Below are 22662 nucleotides of genomic sequence, written 5' to 3'. Positions count from 1 at the left end.
TACAGGGTGGGTGCAGGGCTGTCCCTCCGGAGAGAGTGCCTTGTTCCCCTGGAGGTGGATGGGAGGAAGGTCAATGGATACTGGGATACGGGCGCGGAGGTGACGCTGGCCCGGCCCGAGGTGGTGGCCCCAGATCGGGTGGTGCCCAACACCTACCTGACCCTGACGGGGGTGGGCGGGACCCCATTTAAGGTGCCCGTGGCAAGGGTACACCTGAAATGGGGGACCAAGGAGGGCCCCAAGGATGTGGGGGTACACCACCATTTGCCCACTGAAGTTTTGATGGGGGGAGACCTAGAGGACTGGCCAAGCGACCCCCAGACCGCCCTGGTTGTGACCCGTAGCCAGAGCCGGCGAGGGGCACTGCGACCTGACCCTGGGGAGGGTACCACACTGGAGGCGCGAGACCCTACTCGGGTGGGGAGGGAGCGCTGAGGGGCACGGCTCAGAGAGGCTGCGGCCTCAGACCTGGCCACGGAGGGGGAACCGGGCCCCATCCCTTCCCCAGCCGCTGAGTTCCAGGCCGAGTTGAGGAAAGATCCCTCCTTGCAGAAGCTCAGGGACCTGGCCGACCTCAGTGAGGGACGGACCATGAGGAGAGGCTGCCAGGAGAGGTTCCTGTGGGAGAAGGGGTTCCTGTACCGAGAATGGGCTCCCCCAGGGGAAGGGGAGTCCTGTGGGATCAGGAGGCAGCTGGTGGTCCCCCAGAAGTACCGCCGCAAGCTCCTGTCCCTGGCCCATGACATCCCCCTCGCAGGGCACCAGGGAATCCGGCGCACCCGGCAGAGGTTGCTACAGAACTTTTACTGGCCCGGGGTCTTTACCACCGTCCGGCAGTATTGCCGATCCTGTGACCCCTGTCAGAGGGTGGGGAAGGCCCGGGACAAGGGGAAAGCGGCGTTGAGACCTTTGCCCATCATAGAGGAGCCTTTCCAGAAGGTGGCCATGGACATCGTGGGGCCTCTCAGCAAGACGACCCGGTCGGGGAAGAAATACATTCTGGTGGTGGTAGATTTCGCCACCCGCTACCCCGAGGCAGTGCCCTTAGCTTCCATTGAAGCAGACACCGTGGCAGATGCGCTCCTGACCATTTTCAGCCGAGTGGGGTTCCCCAGGGAAGTCTTGACAGACCAAGGCTCCAACTTCATGTCGGCCCTGCTCCGGTGCTTGTGGGAGAAATGTGGGGTCCGGCATGACTGGGCCTCAGCGTATCACCCCCAGTCCAATGGGCTCGTGGAGAGGTTTAACGGGACGCTAAAGATGATGCTGAAAACCTTTATGAACCAGCACCCGCAGGATTGGGACAAGTACTTACCTCACCTGCTGTTCGCGTACAGGGAGGTGCCCCAGGAGTCTACCGGATTTTCGCCTTTCGAACTGTTATATGGAAGGAGGGTGAGGGGCCCCCTGGACCTGATGAGAGACGAGTGGGAGGGGAAGGCCACTCCCGATGGAGAGTCAGTGGTGGAGTATGTCCTGACCTTCCGAGAGAGACTGGCTGAACTCATGGGCCTGGCCAGGGAGAATCTGGCCAGAGCCCAGAGGAAGCAGAAGGTCTGGTATGACCGCACGGCGCGGGCCCGTGCCTACGCCACCGGGGATCAGGTGATGGTTCTCATCCCCGTGAGAAAGAACAAACTACAGGCCGCCTGGGAGGGCCCGTTCAAGGTCGTCAAGCAGCTCAATGAGGTAAACTGTGGTGGAGCTGTCGAACCGGGCCCACCACCGCCGGGTGTACCATGTGAATATGATGAAGCCATATTATGCCAGGGGGAATGTGGTGTTAGCTGTGTGTGGTCAGTGGGAGGAGCAGGGAGATGACCCTTTAGTAGATCTATTCCCTGGGACCAGAGCTGGTTCCCCCCTGGAAACAATCCCCCTCTCGGATCAGCTCACCCCTGCCCAGCAAGCTGAGGTCAGGGGGGTGCTGCATCCGTACTGACAGCTGTTTTCCAACCAGCCTGGACGCACTAATCTGACTGTCCACCGGGTGCAGACAGGGTCGCACCCGCCGATAAGATGCTCCCCCTTCCGAGTCACAGGGAAAACTGCTCAGGACCTGGAAAGAGAGGTCCGGGACATGCTGGCTTTGGGGGTGATCCAGCCATCGGCCAGCCCTTGGGCCTCGCCGGTGGTGCTGGTCCCCAAAAAGGATGGGTCAGTCCGGTTCTGTGTGGACTATCGGAAGCTCAATGCCATCACTGTATCGGATGCCTACCCCATGCCCAGGCCGGACGAGCTCCTAGACAAGCTGGGAGGAGCTCGGTACCTTACCACCATGGACCTTACAAAGGGCTACTGGCAGGTGCCGCTGGATGCAGATGCCCGGCTGAAATCGGCCTTTATCACCCCTCTGGGGCTCTATGAGTTTCTGACCCTGCCTTTCGGCCTCAAGGGAGCGCCGGCCACCTTCCAGCGCCTGGTGGACCAGCTCCTGAGGGGGATGGAGAGTTTCGCCGTGGCGTATATTGACGACATCTGTGTCTTTAGCCAGACCTGGGAGGACCACGTGTCCCAGGTTAGACAAGTGCTGGACCGACTCCAGGGGGCTGGGCTGACTGTCAAAGCGGAGAAGTGCAAGGTGGGGATGGCTGAAGTATCTTACCTGGGCCATCGGGTGGGGAGCGGCCGCCTAAAGCCAGAACCGGCCAAGGTGGAGGTGATCAGAGACTGGCCCGCTCCCCACACCAAAAAGCAGGTCCAAGCCTTTATTGGGATGGCAGGATACTACCGAAGATTTGTGCCCCACTTTAGCGCCATAGCCACCCCCATCACTGAGCTATGCAAGAAGGGGAAGCCAGACAAGGTGGTCTGGACCGAGCAGTGCCAGGAGGCTTTCCGGGCGCTGAAGGAGGCTCTGGTCAGTGGCCCAGTTCTAGCAAACCCAGACTTTGACAAGCCCTTTGTGGTGTTCACCGACGCCTCCGACACGGGACTGGGGGCGGTGTTAATGCAGGAGGATGAAAAGGGGGAGAGACACCCCATCGTGTACCTGAGCAAGAAGTTGCTACCCCGGGAGCGACACTACGCGGCCATCGAGAAGGAGTGCCTGGCCATGGTGTGGGCCCTCAAGAAACTAGAGCCCTATCTCTTCGGGCGACACTTCACCGTGTACACCGACCACTCTCCCCTGACCTGGCTGCACCAGATGAAAGGAGCCAACGCCAAGCTCCTGAGGTGGAGCCTGCTCCTGCAGGATTACGACATGGACGTGGTCCATGTGAAGGGAAGTGCCAACCTGATAGCGGATGCGCTGTCCCGGAGAGGGGGCCCCGAACTTCCCCAGGTCACTGGTCACAGTGACCCCGCTCAGTTCAGTCTCGAAGGGGGGAGAGATGTGACGATGTGACGCAGCAGGGAGGGGGGAGTGTTGACCTGGGAATGTGCCCTGGGGACGGGAGACCTGAGAGCCTGTCACCTGAGCCAGGAGGGGGAGGGGGAGGTGACACCTCTGCCCAGGAATGTGGATGGAGGCTGCAGCAGGGAACCTGCTCGGTGGGTTTAGTTTCAGTTTGGGGCTGGGTGGAGGAACACAGGGAACCCCAGGGCTGGGGTCTAAGCTCCCTGCTCCCCCAGAAGGACTTCACTGAGGGGTCCTGGGTGTACCCACAAGCTCTGTTTTGGACTGTGTTCCTGTTGTCCAATAAACCTTCTGTTTTACTGGCTGGCTGAGAGTCTCAGTGAATCCCAGGAAGAGGGGTGCAGGGCCTGGACTCCCCCACACTCCGTGACAGCCTGGATCGCCTAATCCATTCCCTGCCATTGCAGGGGCCTCGGGCATTGGTGGCATCTCAGTCCTCCTGGTCTCTGCCTGCAGCTCACAATAGGTTAGATCCTGAAATGTAACAACGTTCTAGGGCTCACTGGGTGGAAATCGATGGCCTGGGCTACACAGGACGTCAGACAGGAAGGCCTAATGATCCCTTCCTGCTCTGAACTCTATGAAGCCATAAGCCCCCTTGTACCGGGCTACGTGTCCATTCCAGGAGACAAGGTGTGAACTGAAATCCCTACAGTCACACTGGTACAATGCCCCCTGTGGACAAGCCCTTAAAAGACCATCACTGGGCATGCAAGTTAACCCCTCCCTGAGATGAATGGCAGAGTTCACACCTCCACAATCTCTTGTTCAGCTCTGCATCAGTGATCCCGTTCTCACTCATCGCTGCGTGAGGAGTGGGGGAGGTGAACAGATATCGGCTGTTCATTGCCAGCAGCAGAGGAAGTCCTTGTCTAGCTCTAGGGGTAGGCGACGGGAACCAAAAAGCTGGGGGTTATTCCCACTGAGATTACATGGGTCCCTGGGGCTGCACTCTGACATTGGAGCTGGCCGGGGCTTGTTGCCCGCCGAGGGCAGGAAGCCTGTGGACTTGGGGAAGGGTTGTAAGGGAGTTAGCTGTAGCTGAATATGAAAGCACGATGCCTCTTTGCCACGGTCATGCCAACGGGGGTCCCGACGAGCTGGCGCATCCCAGCCCTCTGGGCAGAGCCGGGTCACTGTCCTAGCTCTGGGTCTCTTGGGCCCACTCCCAGGGATGGCCCCACGTCTGCTACCCTTCCTGGGCACACAGGGCAACACAGCCTGGCCAGCTGGGCCCCAGAACCAGCTCCTCAGTTGTTTAGGTTCACGTCCCGGTGCCCAGCTGGCTGTGGGAGCCCTACAGGGCCAGCGTGGCAGGCCAGCCAGGGACACAGGCTGAGCCAAGGGGTTGATAAACCGGCCACTTGACTCTGAACAAAGCACTAGAGCTACAGAGCTTTGCAAACTAACAAACGGACTGGAGCTCAGCCCGTCTGTGAGTCTGAGGTGTGTGGTCAGCGTGTCCTGCCTGCTCTCTCTCTCCAGCTCAGTCTCCTGGCATGTGGCACTGGCCATACCCCCCTCCCCATGCTCAGTGAAGCCCACTGAGCCCATTCTCTTAAATACAGCCTCTGTCCCTTTTCACCCACGTGCTCCAGCTGGGAAAGTCCTGTCCAGCCCCTTCCCTCTGCCAGGCTTCTGTGTAGCAGTCATTGTCCCATAGCGATGGAGCGGTCGGGGCCTGGCAGTCAGAGCTGAGGGCCCTTGATCATGCTGCGATGGCTTCTCAACCAGCGACATGCCACTAGGTGCCGAGCCCCTAATCTGGCTACTCTGAGAGCGTGGCCAAACTTGGAATTTCCCGCCCATGGGAATTCCAGCCTTTCGAAAATGGTTCTCGTTCTGGATCGGCATGAAAGCCAACACATTGTGACATTTCCTGCAAAACCAAGTTTATTAAAAAAAAGGTCGGTGTGGGTCCATCAAAGCATTGCATTCCGAGTCTGGCTTTTTTAGCTTATCTCTATAGTAAGAGTCCAGGACTGTCTGTCGGTCGGGGTTTGCTGTGTTGCTGGTCCCAGGATATGAGAGAGACAAGGTGGGTGTGGTGATATCTTTTATGGGACCAACTTCCTCTTCTGAAGAGCTCTGTGTAAGCTCCAAAGCTGGTCTCTCTCACTGAGAGGAGTTGGTCCCGTACAAGATATTCCCCCACCCACTCTGGCCGAGTGTCACTCTGAAGCCTAGAATAGCTGTTGAGTCAGTGTGATGAGATGGAAACATCTGCAGGCCTGGCTGGGTGTCCATAAAAGGAAGCTCCCCCCACCACCCTTCATTTATCACAGAGGCTAAGGTGGCAGCTTTGCGGCTAGTTACAGAGAGCTCCTCCCAACCAGGAGGGGCCGTATGAGACAAAGTGCTGGTTTGTCTGTACGGCATGTAAAGATATATTCCTAAGAACAAAGCATGTCGGCCACACCTCCGGGATGGGGGACTCTATCCTGGGGAGCAGTGACCTAAACAGATCTAGGGGTGGTGGTCGGTAATCAGCTGACCGTGAGCTCCCAGTGCGACGCTGCGGCCAAAAGGGCTAATGCGATCCTGGGATGCACAAACAGGGGAAACTCAATTAGGAGCAGATTGGTTACTGTACCTCTGTATGTGGCTCTGGTGTGACTGCAGCTGGACTCCTGGGTCCAGTTCTGGTGCCCACAATTCAAGAAGGATGTTGATATATTGGAGGGGTCAGAGAAGAGCTGATCCTTCTCAGATTAAAGCAGAGGTCCCCAAACTGTGGGGTGTGCCCTCTTAGGGGGGGTGTGGAGGAACATTGGGGGAGGCACAGTGGGGCCTGGGCCAGCCCCCATAGGGGGCAGGGAGTGAGTGCTTCCCAGCCCCAGCCCTACTTTGGTTCCACCCCCTGCCTCATCCCCTGCTCCTGGGCCCCGTACTGGCCCTATCCTCAGTGCAGCTCTGTTCCTGGACTCGCGCCAACCCCCAGCCTTAGCCACTGGCCACAGCTCAATTCCTGGCCCAGGGCCGAGGCCGGGAGTGGAGCTGCTCCTGGCTGTGGGCCTGGCTGCTGGGCCACACCGCAGTCCAGCTGCAGCTCTGCTCCAGCCCCCAGCCTCAGGCCCTGGCCACAGCCCCACTTCCAGCCCCATTCCCACCCACCAGCCTTGGCCTCCTTACCTCATCCGTATCCATCCCCCCTCCCCCCCGGAGCCATGGCCCCGCTCCTCACCCCGTCCCCATGGAGGCAGGGGGACACAGACAGGGGGTGGGGGGGCATGACCCTCAAAAGTTTGGGGACCACTGTATTAAAGGATTAGAAAACCTGCCTGTGACTCAAGGAGCTCAAACTGTCTAGCTTCACAAAGAGAAGGTTAAGGGGTGACTTGATCACAATCCTAAGTATCCAGTTAGGAACAAGTAGTTAATAGTGAGCTCTTCAATCTAGCAGACAAAGGCATAACACGATCCAGTGGCTGGAAGTTGAAGCTAGAGACATTCAGCTGGGAAATACGGTGTAAATGTCGAACAGTGAGAGTAATTACCCATTGGAACAATTTACCCAGGGGCGCGGTAATGTCTGGCAATGTTTAGATCACGATTGGATGATTTTCTAAGGCTCTGCTCTGGGAATGATTTGGGGGCAGGTCTCTGGCCTGGGTTATCCAGGAGGTCCGAGGACCTGATCCCAATGGGCCCTTCTGGCCTTGGACTCTAGGAATCTGTGCAACTGTAAGGAGTGGGTGCGAGAGGCTGCACTGGCCAATCCGAGGAGGGAGTTGACACTGAGTCTGCAACAGCATTAGTGTGGGACTAAGCCAGGTGGTGCCTGAAAGAGAAGAGAAGTAGACAGATCTCGGCTTGGTGTTGCAGAGTCTGCACATACTTCGCAAGTTTCCAAGAACTAAGTCAGCCGAACACGTCACGCTTACATGTATATCTAGCACCTCCCAGCCACGCATTTCCACAGGCCTTGCACCCCTCCCTTCAGTCACACTTGCAACTGCCAACCCCCAGCTCCTCTGGGGCGAGATCCCCATTCGACTCCTGAGGGAAACAGAGGCACGTTGTTAAAAGTGAGCCTCTCCTTTTCCAAAGGGGACCTGTGCACTTAGGAGCCAACGCCTCACTGAAAGTCAATGGGGTTTCGGCTCCTACACCCAAAATGGGACTTGGAGCACAGAGTCATTTAGGTGGGCATGAGCGCACACACAGGGCAGAGCTGACCAAGCTCCCACAGTAAGACGGTGGCCGGGATAGAAATAAAGGAGCAGATGCATCCTGCTCTCACCCCTGGCCTGTGCTCCCCCCATGCGCGACAGCTGGGTGAATAGTGGATTTTTCGGTTCACGGACAAATCTGAAAAATGGGAGAAAACCTTTGTTTGGGGCTGACCTGACATTTTTCAGAATTTTTGTCAAATTGGAAAAGGGGGAAAAAAAGGGTGGGGGTCACATAAACCTGTCACCGTGACGACTGTGACAACTTTTAAAATAAAAGGACAGGGACGTCGGAAAGGCAAGGTCCTTTCTGAACAGGAAAGCAGTCAAGCCATTGCCTTTCCAACGGTCAACATGAAACCGTTCCGATTTTCCGGAATTCGGCTGACGGTTGGTTTTGCCCCAAGCCAACGACACTGACAGGAGTCCGTGAAACATTTCCGTGTGCCCAGCTCTGCGGCTTGTGTCTGATAAAAGATTCCTCCCCAAAAACGTCTCCCCGCTCTGCTAGCGGGTGTCAGTTCTCCTCGAGCGGACGAGGGGCAGAGTGGCCAGCAGCATTCATGACCCACCCCGCTCTCGGGTAACACGCTGTGTCCGTGATCACAGCAGGTAGACGAGGAGAAAGCAGACCCAGCCCAGGCCCCGGCGGAGCCAACTGCGGCCAAGCAGCCCGAGATGACGACAAAAGCGGACAACGAGGAGCCCTCCACCATGGACCCGCTGTTCAAAGTCCTCCAGACGCCTGTGAATGAGCTCGACGAGACCACCACACTGCCCGCACAGCTGGACCGCTCGCACAGCCTCCACATGGAGGGCTACCTGGGCCGCAAACACGACCTGGAGGCTCCTAACAAGAAGGCGTCAAACAGGTGCAAGGGAAAAGCGGGCACTCGGCTTGTAGGACGTGTCCCATAGGGAATGGCTCTGGCTCGGCGGGGGTCAGCTGTGCCCGGCCCATAGAGGCATTGGCAGCTCCCCAGCAAGACCAGGTGGGGAGAGGTTGCAGGCATGCTGGGCTGGGGGGCGACCCCAGCACAGAGCCTCTTGGAGCAGCATGGAGGCTGCCTGCAGGGAAATACAGATTCCATGGGTGGGACCCATGGGTGAAGGCTCCCCTCCACCCTCCTAAGAAGGCCCCTGCATGCCACGCTGCCCAGGAGCCGGCCCGGCCCCTGAGCCACTCTTCGACCTCCCACAACTCCATAAGTCTGTTACCCGCGCACTTTACGGCACCCACCTTTACCCTTCCATGGGCTCAAGGCGTAACCCAGTTGAGTTAGGCACCCAACGTGTACCCAGTTCTTAGGGCTCCAGGTGAAAGGCACCACCCCGTATCCAGTTCCTACAGCTCAGGGCGTACTCTTCTGTGGAAAGAGTGGAATAGCCTTACGCAGTAATATCCTTATCCTTTATTTATTACCAACCACCAAAACGGAATGCACACCCTAAGCATACAATGCTCACCACTCCCAATAAGGCAGACGAACTTTTCCTGCTGGCCAGTGAGGGTCAGGTCGTCCAGAAACTCCAGCTTCTGCACGCTTATGGTTGGCAGGGTGTTGGGTCTGGCAGCTCTGATCCTGGACTGTGTCCTAGAGTTAGGTTTCAAAGAACTTCCCTTTGGACCCCAGTTTATACAGCGAGTGAAACTTGAGTCCTGCTTAGCTGTACCTTACCCAGTCATTTTAAACGAAAGTCCTACAAACCGGTATTTTCCACCAATCCTAGCCCAATCAGACCCAACCATCTTAGTTGATTTAAATCTTGCAACATTAGTTATGCAACAGACAAAAACAATCAAAGAACCAGACAGAGACCCAACAGGTAAACAATAGAGAAGGGGGGACCATGAAGGCAAAGCAATAGACTTATAGATCTCACAACCACAACTGCTGATAAGTGGTTTCTTGCTGGACAGAACACTGTCGAACAAAGTTTTCTTTAAAGATCTGAAGGTCTCTTTCTTTAGCTGGTGATGGTGGGTGCTGTTAGGCCAGGAGCCTTCTTAACAGCCTGATCTTACACAATTAGATGAAAGGGGATGATGTGACTTTCTGCTTCTTAGCTCATGGCTGCTGCTGCTTACTAAAGAAAAAGGCCACAGACCTTACACTTCAGTACAGAATTACCACCGCAGCCCGATGCCTGGTGCCAGGCCATGAACCACAGCCCCTCTGACTGGCACAACAGTCCTTAGCCGATTCTGCATGTTGGATGACGATGTCAGACACAGCCCTGCTGGGTGCGGGTGCAGTTCCTTAGACTGCCCTGAGCCAGCGCTCCCCCATGGCATAGCCACATTGGAGAGAGTCGGAGAAGAGCCTGGAGAATGATTAAAGGGTTAGAAAACCTGCCTTACAGAGCTAACCTCAAGGAGCTCAATCTATGTAGCTGACCAAAGAGAAGGTTAAGGGGTGACTTGATCACAGACTATAAGTGGGGAACAAACATTTAATAATGGGTTCTTCAATCTACCAGAAAAAGGCCTAACAGGATCCAATGGCCAGAAGTTGAAGCTAGACAAAGTCAGATGGGAAATATGACGTACAGTTTTAGCAGTGAGAGTAATTAACCATTGGAGCAATTTACCCAGGGTCATGGATTCACCATCACGGGATGTTTGTTCTACAAACTCTGCTCTAGGAATTATTTTTGGGGCGTTCTCTGGCCTGTGTTATACAGGAGGTCAGGCACGATGACTACAATGGTCTCTTCTATGGGAAATCTATGAAGAAACCATTTCAGCCCAACTGCTCAAGACCCCTAGCACATGGAAGGGACCAGACCAGAGAGCCCCACCCAATGTATTAACCCTGTCACTCTTGGCTGAGCCGGAGTGGAGCTTTTACCACGAGAAGCCGGCTGATTTACAGACTTCGAGTGATGGAGAACCTGCCCCCTGGCTGGGTCAGCTGATAGTTTCCCCTCCCTGTGAAAAAACTGGGCCTTCCCTCTAGCCTGGATTTGTCGGGCGTCAGCTTCCAGTCCTTGGAACTCATTGAGATTCACCAGCCCCCCGCGCTCCGAAATCTCCTCCCACATAGGTCCTGAGAGCCCACAATCGAGTCACCTCCGGGTGCTAGGAAAGTCACCTCAGCCAGCAGGTAGCAGGGGCCGGGGGCTTTCCGGTTCCAGGCTCTGATGGCGCGTGAGGTGCGTTTGGGCTGTGGAGCTGGAGTAACGTGTGTCCTCGCGCCCGTCACACAGGTCCTGGAACACGCTGTACTGCGTGCTCCAGAGCAGCGAGCTGGCCTTCTACAAGGATGCCAAGAGCTTAGCCTTGGGAGTGCCTTACCACGGGGAGGAGCCCTTCCGGCTGAGGAACGCCCTCTGCCACGTAGCCACTGGCTACAAGAAGAAGAAGCACGTCTTCAAGCTGAGGTGAGGTGCAGACAGAGCCCCGGGGCTAGACCCTGCAGCCAGCCTGCCCAGAGAGCCCCCCGCAAGTCAGCGCCGGGTACATCACAGCACATAAACCTCCCATGGCTGGGACCTGGGGCGCAATAACCCATGGCACACTCAGTGGGGGAAGGGGACCCACGCCAACCGTGAGGGGCAAGATTGGCTAGCACCTAAGCCATCCCATGGGGGTTATGGGGTTCGCAGGGAGCACCTTGGTGAAGCAGAGTGCCCAGTGCATCTGGCAGGGGGCCCGGAGGGAGGTGCTGTTTCAGCACAGAATGGGGGGCATTCCAGGCCAAGCCCTGCAGGCAGGAGCAGCCAAGCAGTGTCGGGCGGAGGACATTGAGATCATGATAATTGCTTGGCCAAGCCCTAAACCCAGTCCCCGCCACCACCTTAACCCCTTCATGCCTGTTCCTTTGCTGCCATCAGAATCATGGTCCTGCCTTCTCTGTGCCCACTGCCCCCCCATTGCCCGCCCCCGCTCCGCAGCCAGCCCTGGCCCATTGCCCGCCCCCGCTCTGCGGCCAGCAGGTGTGGCTTTTTGTCCTGGTGTTCAGCCAGTGACCAGCTGGCAGGGAGTTCCCCTTGGGCTCCAGCCACGTCTTGGCCACATCAGAAATAAGCCCCTTAAAATTAACACTGACTTCCAAACATAGGCGCCAACTTCGTGGGTGTTCCGGGGCTGGAGCACCGCTGATCAGCTCCTCCCTCCCCGCAGTGCCTCTCGCCCACCAATGATCAGCTGTTCAGCGGTGTGCAGGAGACGCTGGGAGGGAGGGGGAGGAGCAAGGGTGGGGCAGGCTCAGGGCAGGGGGCAGAACGGGGTGGGAAGAGACAAGGCGGCAGTGGGGGCTTGAGGGAAGGGGTGGAGTGGGGGCGGGGCCCAGGGTGGAGCTGAGGTCGAGCACCCCCCGGCAACTACTTCCAAAAGTACGTGCTGGGTCCGCCTGATGAGGGCCGCCTGGCACAGGGACTGCTGTGGGCTGGGAGATCTGGGAAGGGTGGGGAGCTGCTGCTGCGGGTTCAGGAGCCCTGGGGCACAGTGTCTGGAGCCCCGAGAAGGGAGAGGCAACTAGATGCTGGCTTTAAATCAATTAATTAAGGTATATTTAAGGGGGCACCTGAATGACCAGGAATCTCCCCTCTGCTTTCCAGGCTCGGCAATGGCAGTGAGTGGCTCTTCCATGGCAAAGATGAGGTAGGTGCCTGTGTGGGCCATTCGGGGCTGGAGAGAACGTGGGAGGCTGGAACGTCTCAGTGAGCAGGGGTCCAGGCGTGGCTGCATAGATGGGGACAGAGGCTGTCACACGAGCTACCTGGCCTGGGGGTGGCACAAAGAAAGGGGAAGCCGCTCGTAGAGAGAGTGTTCTGGAGACATAGTCCTACAGGGTAGCTATGATGTAGGCCTAGGCTGGGGCAAAGCATGCTGGGAGAGAAGTCCGCCATGCCCACAGCTGGGCTGAGGATGGGTCTCTCCAGAGAGCTAGGGGCAGTCAGGTTGTGAGTGGCATGGGGAGCAAAGGCCCCTGCATCACCATCTCATTTCCAGACCTAGCTGCATGGCTCTGCAGAGGCACTGGCTTGCTCCATGCGAGCTGCCTCTGACTTTCACTTCACCCAGCCGTGTCTGGCTCCCCCAGCTCCTGCCTGTACAGCTGCAGAGCCAGCGGCAGAGGAAGCTGCTTGCTTTCTCCCTCTGCCTCCTGCATGTCTCGCCATCATTCCTCTGGGGGCTGTGGAGACGCCACAGACTCACCGTTTTCCGTGAGGAGTTTGTTAATTCTGCCAAAATGGGTCTTTCATCTGCATCTGGCTGAGCTGCCTTGGTGCGTTGTGGGAGCTGTAATTCAGCTGTCTCACACCCTCATTCTCCCCTATGGAACACGCTCCCAGGCCAAACTACACTTCCCATAATGTACCGTGGCAGCTCAGTGAGACAGCAGACCACAGTGAATCATGGAATATATAATCGGTCTTGTATCAAGGGGTCGCCATGTTAGTCTGTATCCACAAAAACAACAAGGAGTCCGGTGGCACTTTAAAAACTAACAGATTGATTTGGACATAAACTTTCGTGGGTAAAAAACCCACTTCTTCAGATGCAATAATCTGGCTTGTGAGCCCAGCCCATAGGGGGAAACGTCAGCATGAGACACCTGAACGACAACTCCCATGATGCACTGCATCAACTCAGGCAGACACAGACTAACATGGAACTGTCTTGCGAATGGAACTGTTCAGACATGTCTGAACTTTCCGTTCCATCAAGCTGGGCTGATCCAGCTTTCCTGGTACCTCCCCACATTGGACTCTGCCCCGGGACAGACATTCCGATTTCTGAATAGGTCTGATCGCTCCCCTGCATCTGTCTCAGGGCATCGGATCAGCCCAGCAGCCCATCTTTCCACTTTGCTGGGCTTCTTGCCATACGGGTGACTAGCCCTGGGATTCTGGCCCCCTAAAGGTAGCTGTCTTCTGCCTCCCTAACTGCCCCACCCCAACGGGGCTGCAGTTGCAGGAGAATACAACGTTCTCCTTCGCTCCCTGCCCCATTGGGCAGTGCTGGAGTTTGGGACACAGAGAGCCCTGAGTGAGATCCTCCTAGGTCTTTAGATGCCCAATTCCCATTGATTTAGGTGCTAAATACTTTGAGAAGCTGGGCCTTAGAGGCTGGGAGGTCCAAAACAGACCATGTGAATGAGTGGCCCAAATCCCTTTGAAATGCAATGGCCATCGGGTGCCCAACTCCCTTGGGCGCCTCAGAACACTCCAGCCGTAGTGTTTACCAGTGCTTGGGTTCCAATGAACCCTTGAAAGACACTGAGCTGACTGAGGTAATAATGCCCAGTGCCCAGTGGTGGCATTGGCCCCCGCCTGGAGGAGGAATGCTGGGTGAGAGGGGCAAGCTGGGTTAGACACAGGGGTGACTCCTGACCCCGTAAGGCGTGGGGCTCTTTGGGGCGAGCGCTAGGGGGCTGGAGGCTCAGAAGCTGCTGTCCCTGGGCGGTGACTGAGGGGCGCTCTCTCTTGGTCTCTGTCCGACAGGGGGAGATGCACACATGGCTGCAGGGGCTCAGCACAGCAATAACAGAAGCCCAAAGCGTGAAAGCCAAGGCGCTGAGCCTGCCTCTGCCCTCCAGCACCGCCCCCGGACGTCATCCTGGCCAAGAAAGACAAAGAGAAAAGATTTAGCTTCTTTCCCAAAAAGAAATAACCCGAGAGGTGGCTGAGGGCAGCCCACTCAGCTGCCTAAGAACTGCGCATGGGGGAGCGTCCGCGGGCGTGCTGGGCCCTGCCACCACCCCACCCCCATGCACCTCCGGCAGCAGCCGCGGGTGCTCACACCACAGCCCCGCCTCCAGCGCCGGGGCACAGCCCCACGCCCCGCTCTGCTCCCACGCAGCACCGAGCCAGCCCCGTGAGGGCCAAGGCGTGGCATCTGCTGAAGGCCAGTGCTGGGCGTGCCGGCGCGGGGCCCTGTCCTGTGGGACACGCGTTGCATCGCCCACGGCCGGGGCGAGCCACATGGGCGTCTGGCAGAGGAGGCACCATCTGAGCGAGACCACGCAGTGCTAGGGATGCGCTGCCCAGGCCAGGATGGAGGCAGCGAGCTTCCCGACCTGCCTCTCTGACAAGGTGCCATGACAGCCCAAGACATAGGCGTATCTCCGGGCGCCACGGCTGTGGCAGGGCTGCCTGCAGCCACTAGGGGGTGACGGTCACACGCTCCTGGGCAGGTCTGCCGGTCCTTCCAGCAGGGGGCGTGAGGTGGGCTGGCGCGCGTGCGCTGTCTCTCGGACGCCCCCCCACACCTTCCCAAGCCACAACCCACAGAGAGCCCGTTGTCAGGCAAGCCATGCGCAGCCGAGAACAAACGTTTGCCCTAAATTAGGGAGGAAGAGAATCGTTATGATTCTGCATCTGAGTGTGTGTGCGCGTGCATGTGAGTGTGTGTCTGCACATCTGAGTCTGTTTATATGTGTACACTTCTGCATTTCATGTGACCGCGTGTGTGCATGCATGTGTGAGTTCACAATTCCCACGTGTAGACTCTGTCGTACTGGCTCAGGCTTTGCCTGGGCTCGGGCCGTTCTTGGCCTGGGTCCCGTTTCTGTCCCTGACCTTGTGGTTCCTGTGCTCTCCCCTGTGGGCTGGGCCGGGCCCCCGAAAAGCCAACGTCTCCAAAGCCCCCAGCCCTCCCCTCGGTGTCCTGGATGCTGCCCGGGGGCTGGGGAACACCCTGCAGTGTGTGGCAGCGGGGGGCCCTGCGTTCCAGCCAGCCAAGCGGTGCCACGGGGCTGAATGCCCACTGGCACATCCCTGGAGGTGAGGAGACTGGGCGAGAGAGTAGGCGCTTTCTCCCCTGGGTCCCAGAGACACAGGGCTGTGACGCCTGCCTCCCACGCAGTGCCAGGATGCGGCCAACTCTTGCCCTGTTGCCGCCTGGTGAATTCACTGCAGGCCTCATGCCCAGCAAGGTCGGGCCAGGGGAGGCTCTCTGCTTCCTAAACCCAGGCTGGTGGCGCTGCTGGCGGAGGGCAGGGAAACACACCACCACGTGCACTGCCAGGACCGGCTCTGGGGGGCGTGCGTGCAGTAGCACTGCTCCCTTGGCGGGGGTCCCGTCCTGAAAGTGCCTTACCTGCAATAATGGAAAACAAACCCCATGTGCTGAGGCACCGTGCCCCGAAAACTCCAGGGCCAGTGCCCCCACGTGCCCCCAAAGAGGCGCTCCCAGCCCCCAACCCCTGATCCCTGCCCCCAGCAGGGGCCGGCTGAGCTAGGGGGTCTGTGGCATGGGCCGAGCAGGCTCCCCCCAGAGCAGAGCTTGGCGTGGGGGTCAGTGGCTGGCAACTCAGCCCAGCCAGTGTGAGCAGCCTTCCCAGTCACGACAAGCACAGAGCCCCGGCACTGGGGGGGAGGGCAGTGTCTAATCCCCCCCGGGCCCTCCGCACAGATGGCACGAGACGCTGTGGGAGTCCAGCAGGCTGACCCAGGGCTCTCGTGCTGTCAGCGCTGGGCAGGGCAGCGCTGCAGGAGGCGACGTCGCACCCGAGCAGCTGGGAAATCGCCCTGGCAGGAGGCTGTGCCCAAGGCAAGGTTCACGCCCTGTAGCGGGCCGTAGCACCGCCAGCCTCCTACACCGGCCCTGTTGTACACAGCTCTCGAGGAGGGCACACCCTGCAGCCAGCCACACCAGGGCCTGGCCTCATGCCTCCACCACAGCCCGCTGGGCAAGCTGCCCCCCAGGCCTGCCGGAGCCCAGCTCCACCCCACTAGCGCTGGACGGTTCCCATCAGCTCCTCCGGACCCCCCAGCCTGGCTCAGCAAAGCACCGGGACCTGGCACTGGAGCAGGGGGCGCTGGCTGGCTGGCAGCACGTGTGGTACGTCCGGGGTGCAGAACAGGAAAGGATCCCCCACTTCATGCCAACGTCAGCCCCGTGTTTATCAGCCCTGGCACCCCCCGAATGAGGCTGCGCCCGGTCCCCTGGGGTTTGATCCTGCCCTGCAGCGGGGCTGGAGGCTGTGCTGAGATCTGTACGGCAGTGCTGGCAGCTCTGGTACTGAGCTGGGGCCCCCTGCAGCTTGAGGCTGCAAAAGCCTGTCTTTTCGTCTTTGGGGCTGTCCCTCTCGGCTGCCCCGTTTCTAAGCCAAGAAACACCCGAGTTCAAGTCGCTGGCAGAGGCAGCAGGGGCAGGGAATGGGGTGTTTTCAGTGGCACCCACAAGAACCAAAGAGCCTTGGCGAGCCACCCTGCAGGATGTGGAGTTAGACCAACTGCAGGTGTGTATCTCGGGGAGGTGTAGCTATATTTACACACACTGGGACTGAAAACCCAGAGTGGGGCCTGAGCCCCATGTTGGAAATCGCCCCAGGCACAGGCAGGCACTGCGGTCAGTCAGTGCCATGGGGTGTGCTGTGTTTCACATGCATTTTCTCCTGGCCCGTGTTTCCATGCAGCTTGCTGTCCATGGCTGAGTGGTTTCCTCCACCACTCCCTCCTTTGGAAGGGCTCCGTGCAGCAGGTCTTGGCTCCAGCCCTTTCCGTGTGTTGCTGGGTTCAAACACCTTTTGTTTCTCATCAGAGCCCCCACCCCCCCACACACACCTGATTCCCCCCGGGAGCACTGGATTTGCCCAGAAATCATCTGTTTTACCTAGCGTGGGGCCATTTGACACCTGGACCATTACTGCCCTCTCCTCCTTCCGGCTGAATTCATCTTGGTGGGATCTCCGCTCCACAGGGCTGCTCTCCCAGCATGCACAGCGCTCCCGCGCAGATATGGGGTGCGGGCTCAGGGCAGACATGCATGGGGGGGCTGGAGCCCCAATGAGTGCAGGAGACGGGCGCACAGCTAGAGCAGCTCGCCGAGGGGCAGGGGGTCGCATTGCTCAAATTGGTTCGTTGATTCCCGCTGGCTGGCACCGCGTTCGACCCGCTGTCACGTACTTCCACTGTGCATAGCAAGAGCTAAACCTCCAGACAGTGCTACAGAAGCATTTTAATAATGGTTTTTCTAAGAAATAAATAAGCCAAACCCCGCTCTGGCTGAGGCATCTTGTTTCGATTTTACCCAGCAGGTTTCACGCAAGGGTCAGCGAGAGCACTGGGGCCGCCTTGGCTGGAGGCCTGTGCCCTGCCTGGGGCAGCATGCGTGGAGAGACGTGCACAAAGTCCGAGAATCTAGAGGAGAGCGACAAAGATGGTCTGAGGTTTAGCAACCCTGGCCTGTGAGGGAAGGCTTTGAGGACTGGCTGTGTTTAGTCTAGAGAAGAGAAGGTTGCGGGGGGACCTGAGAACAGGCTTCAGAGATGTCAAAGGTGGGTATAAAGGGGACAGGGATCAACTGGTCTCCGTGGCCACCGAGGATAAGAGGAGGAACATGGGCGGCACGTAATGGAGGCGTAAACCTCCGTTAATGCTCCCCTGGCTGGGCCACGGTGGGGCTCAGAGCTCCTCCGGGTGGCCAGTGCACGGTGCGGCTTGGCCAGGCCAGCCAGGGCTCCTCTGGCCATGGGGTGGGGCTCAGGGTTCCTCTGGCCCTGGTGGGCGAGAGCGGGGGTGGTGGGAGCCCAGTAGGGATGGGGCCTCAGGCAGAAGGGGGCAGGACAGGGGGCTAGCCTCCCCCACCCAGGGGTTCACGTGCCGCCATGGGAAGGAATGAGGTTAATTTGCAGCACAGAAGAGACAGGTTTCATATTAGGCCCTGGAGCAGGTTTCCCAGGCAGGTTGTGGAGGTTTTAAAAACCAGGTAGACAGACACCCATCAGGGCTGGGCTGGGGTTCTGCCTCAGCACAGGGGCAGGACTAGAGGGCCCAAGCCGCCCTACGTTCCTAGGGGTCCGTGGAAGGCCATTTCCGTACCGAGCGGCGGGGATCCCGGCCGAACCCGCAGGGAGTCCTGCTGCTGCGGAAGAGCATCTGCAATAACAGCCTCCCGTGCGATGGCTGGCAAGGGAGCGTGGGCTGAGCGGTGCTGGCGCAGCCAGCCAGCAACAACCGGGGCGGGGAAAGCAGCGCACAGAGGAGGGGACTTTTGAGAGGCCCAAGGGGAATGTTTCCCAAAGCAGGTAAGTGACTTGGGAGCCCAAGTCTCTGGGAAAGCCAAGGGGATTTAGGCTCTTGGTCCGATTTTATGAAGGGTTTTAGGTGCCTACAGTTACAGAGAGGTGCCGAGTGGGGATTTGAAAAGCCCCTAGGTGCAGCTCTGCATCTGTAGGTGCCCGAAGAGCTTCACCTGGGGCAGCTCCCTAAGGCCCTGTTAGAAAGTGGCTGGAAGCAGGCCGCCCGCCCTCCCTGCCAGGCTCCGCACCCCTAACACCCAGGCCTCTGCGCTCGGCACTTGGCACCTCCTTTGGGGTGAGGGGATGCTGCAGCGTGGCAAGGGCAGAGCAGTGGTCAGGGCACTGGCGGAGGTGCCGGAAGACCTGGGCCCTGTTCCCTGCTCTGGCGCAGGCTGCCGGCCGGCGTGGCCCGGGCAGGTGATGTGGGGTATTTCTGCACTACACGGGCAGGTGTGATTACTGCCCGGATATGCTTACGGCGGCTCACTTGGACCTAGCTCTGTAACGCCAGCTTCGTCTGCTCCACCCCATAGTGCTCAAACAGCGGCAAAGGGCTGGCAGCACGTACCTAGCCAGGGTCCCCAGGGCCACCCCACTGCCCCACGAGTGAGATGAAAGCTGGCACAGGGAGGCACACCTGTGCCCCAATCCCCTCTCCAGCTGCAGCATGGCCGTGGCCTGCGGTTCCACAGGGAGGTTGTAACGAGGCAGGGACTTGAGTCCCCATCTCCCCTGGGCCATGTTGGGGGGCCACCACACATTGGTTTGTGGTGCAGACATGCTCACAGGGGGGTGATTTCGCCAGCGCCCCGGCGACTTGTGCCCATGCCCGTGCAGACCCCGCAGGGCTGGCACCAGCTAAACATCCCAGTGCAAGTTCCATGGAGCCAAGCCGGACGTCTCCGTGTCCCAGCTCCCCACCTGTACCATGGGGATCGCAGCCCCGCAGAGGTGAGATGCTCATTAAAGACGGCGAGGCACCCAGATACAATGGTGATGGGCGCCATAGAAGGCCTTTAGCTAGCCAGGCATGTGCATGATGGTTGGTGACAGTTCCAGGCAGAAGGGCTGAAACACAAAGGCCAAGATGAGCAATAACTTCCCTGCCATGGACAGAACTGGGCCGGCAGCTGTCATGGGGGTGCCGGCTGCTGCCACTCTGGAGACAGAACCAGGGGTTTCCAGTAAAGCGCCAGGGCTGTGCAGGGAGCAGCTGTAACAGACTCCTGTCCTCCAGGGCTCAGCACACACTCACCAGCAAGAGTGTGGCCTTTGTCAGTGATCTCTTGGGGGTGTTTGTATAATGATATGTGGGGTGGGGGGGGTTGCGTTTTCAAGGTGATATATCAGGGACATGGGATATTTGTCCAGTGATCTATTGGGGGAGGTGTGTGGCATTTGCACAGTGATATACCAGGGGGCCATGGATGTTCGTACAATGATGTATCGGGGGGGGGGGGACAGGGGGTGTTTTCACACTGCTATATCAGGAGGGTGTGGCATTTGTGGTGCAAGCTATCGGGGGAGCTCGTAGTCTTTGCACAGTGATTTATTGGGAGGGGCATTGCTACAGTGCTATACTGGGGGTGTGGGGGGGGGAATGTTGCATTTGTACAGGGATCTCTTGGGTCTGCAGTGTTTGCACAGTGAGATAGCGGTGGGGGGTGGCATGCTGCAGTTGTACAGTGATACATTGGAGAGTGTTTGCAAGGTGATATATCGGGGGTCTGGGGTATTAATACAGTGCCATATCAGGGATATGGGGCATTTGTACAGTGATAGTGGGGGCATGCAGTGGGTATTTGCAGTGATCTATTGGGGGTGTTTGTACAATATCGGGGAGTGGCATTTGCATAATGGTATATTGGGGTATTTGCACAGTGCTATATCGAGGCTGGGGCATTTGCAGTGAGGTATCAGGGAATGAGACATTTGCACAGTGATGCAGTGAGGGGATGCGAGGCATGTATACAGTGATATATTGGGATGGTTTCACAGTGATATATTGAGGGTGGGGGCATTTGTACAATGAAGTTTTGGGGGTGCATTTGCACAGTGATAGATCAGGACAAGGTTGTTTGCACAGTAACATAGTGGGGGTTGGGGGTTTGTACAGTTAGATATTGGGGGGCATGTGGCATTTGTACAGTGAAGTTTTAGGGGTGCATTTGCAGTGTGATATGGGGGAGTGGGGCATTCGTACAGTGCTGTATCTGGGGGCGTGTGGCAGCTGCACAATGATCGATTGGGGGCATTTTCACAGTGATAGATTTGGGGCTGGGGTGTTTGTACAGTGATATATCAGTGGGTGGTCAACGATGTACCAGGGAGGTGTGGGGCGGGCGGTCAGCGATATATTTGAGGGAGAGGAGTAGGTGGTTTTGAATCACTGAATTTTCCATGGCGGGGTCCACCGGCAGGCAGTGTAGTTGGGGCAAAGTGGGGAGTCACCCAAAGATCACATGGGACTCGCTGCTTTAGCCCAGCTCAGGGGCTGGCCCTGCCCCGGCTCACAGGCAGGGGCAGGCCCTTGTTGGGTAGAGTCCAGGCAGGCAGCACCCAGCCTTCGGCCCAGGCTGGTTTATTCTCATCCAGTACCCACGGCAGGGTGGGGATGGGCAGCGAGGTGTGATCCCAGCTCCGGGCGCCCCACCGCCCACAGAACCTGGAGCTGCAGGGTGGGCCGCAGATATTCCTTACTGTGCCCCTGGCACGTTTGGGTCAGCCACTGGCAAGCAGGGGGCTGCGGGGGGCACACCCCCAGGAATAATGCACAGAGGACAATGCTGCATTGGGCCAGGGGACCACTATGCACGCCACACTGCCCTACCCCATACCCAGCCCCCCCTTCCCCACACACTGCCCCGTGCACTGCCCTGCCCCCTTTGCCCCCACTTCCACCCCCCACAGGAGAGTGCAGCACCGGGCACGCAGTGGGCGATGGCAGGGCTGTGGAGGGGGCCCGTGTCACACTGTGGGGAGGAGGCAGGAGCCCCCGTTGTGCTGCAGCCCGCTGAGCTGAGCTCCCCAAACCCAGCTTGGGCCTGGCTCTGCTGGAGACGCGGCCTAGCAAGGCAGCCTGAGAGGGGGATGGCACTGCCCCCTTGCCATAGCTGGGCTCAGCACATGAGCACCCAGTGGAGGGGGGCACCCCTACAACCAGCCATCAGGCGAAAGGCAGGTGGGGGGTGCTCGGCATCCCTGCCATGGGAGCTGTAGGGGGTACGGTGTCCCTCTCAGGGTGGGAACCTCGCTGGGCACCCACGGAGCAAAGGGGCACTGGCCCCTCCCCAGGGGTGCAGAATCAGGTCTCCCAGGACAAGCCCTGGCCCCGCACCCTTCCCAGGCCCTATCCAAGAGTGACGCCCCCTAGAGGAGGGGAGCTCCCAGCGCCCCCCGCTGCCTGGGTGTCCCAGCCCTGGGCTCCCACCCCAGCTCCCAGTGGGGAGCGCTGGCACGGGAAGAAGCCAGAGCTGCCCTGCAAAGCCTGTGCCAACCTCAGAGCCTGAGTGAGTGCCTCCCAGGGCATCGCCCCATGGAGAGCGCACCTCCCCCCCTCGCCCCCGTGTCGGGGCTGCTGTGCCCCCAGCCCTCGGGGTGCAACACACAGTGCTGAGTGGCAGGGAGCGTGTGGGAGAGGAGGGTGAATCAGCCCCAGGACACCGCCCCTTGCCTGGCTGGACAGACAGATGGATGGGGGCCCTGACACTCAGGCTGGGAGGGGGCAGCCCAGGAGGGGCTCCCCTCCAAAAAGGGCCTGGGGATTCGGGGCCGTGGGAGCCAGGGGAGGTGCTGGAGCCTGTGGGAGGCTCCGGGCTCCTGGGGAGCCACCTGCCCTGGGTGGGGAGCCCTCAGCCCAGCTGGCTCTGCCCCACCCATCCTCTACAGCTGCTTCTGCCTTCTCCCCTCCATGCATTAACTCTTCAAACCACAGGGCTGCGGGGCCTGGTGCCTAGTGTCCCCCCTCCAAAGAACACAGAACCACTTCCATCACCCCTGTCCCAGGCTCGGGCTCAAACAGCGCTGCCCACGGTGTGGGTTCTTTGCCAACCCACATCCCACAGTGGCAGGTCAGGGTCGGGGATTGGGGCAGTGACACCACTAGCTAGACCCACCCCGGGCTCCAGGCAGCCAGAGGGGCCCCTGACCCGCT

General features: G+C 58.9%; 1 protein-coding gene across 1 annotated transcript in view; it reads left to right on the top strand.

The window, feature by feature from the left end:
• Window positions 1-17496, top strand: part of SPTB (spectrin beta, erythrocytic) — a 139396-nt gene extending 121900 nt beyond the window's left edge. Inside the window, 5 exon segments of the mRNA XM_074954484.1 lie at window positions 8143-8405; window positions 10744-10917; window positions 12097-12139; window positions 13987-14088; window positions 14090-17496. Coding sequence (XP_074810585.1) covers window positions 8143-8405; window positions 10744-10917; window positions 12097-12139; window positions 13987-14088; window positions 14090-14155 — 648 coding nt within the window. The 3' untranslated portion in view covers window positions 14156-17496.
• Window positions 17497-22662: the final 5166 nt, after the last annotated feature.

Source organism: Natator depressus, chromosome 6 (genome assembly GCF_965152275.1).
Source record: "Natator depressus isolate rNatDep1 chromosome 6, rNatDep2.hap1, whole genome shotgun sequence".
In the NCBI taxonomy this organism is placed as follows: domain Eukaryota; kingdom Metazoa; phylum Chordata; order Testudines; family Cheloniidae; genus Natator; species Natator depressus.
Note: the sequence above shows the minus strand (reverse complement) of the source record. Positions and strands in the feature narration are given on the sequence as shown.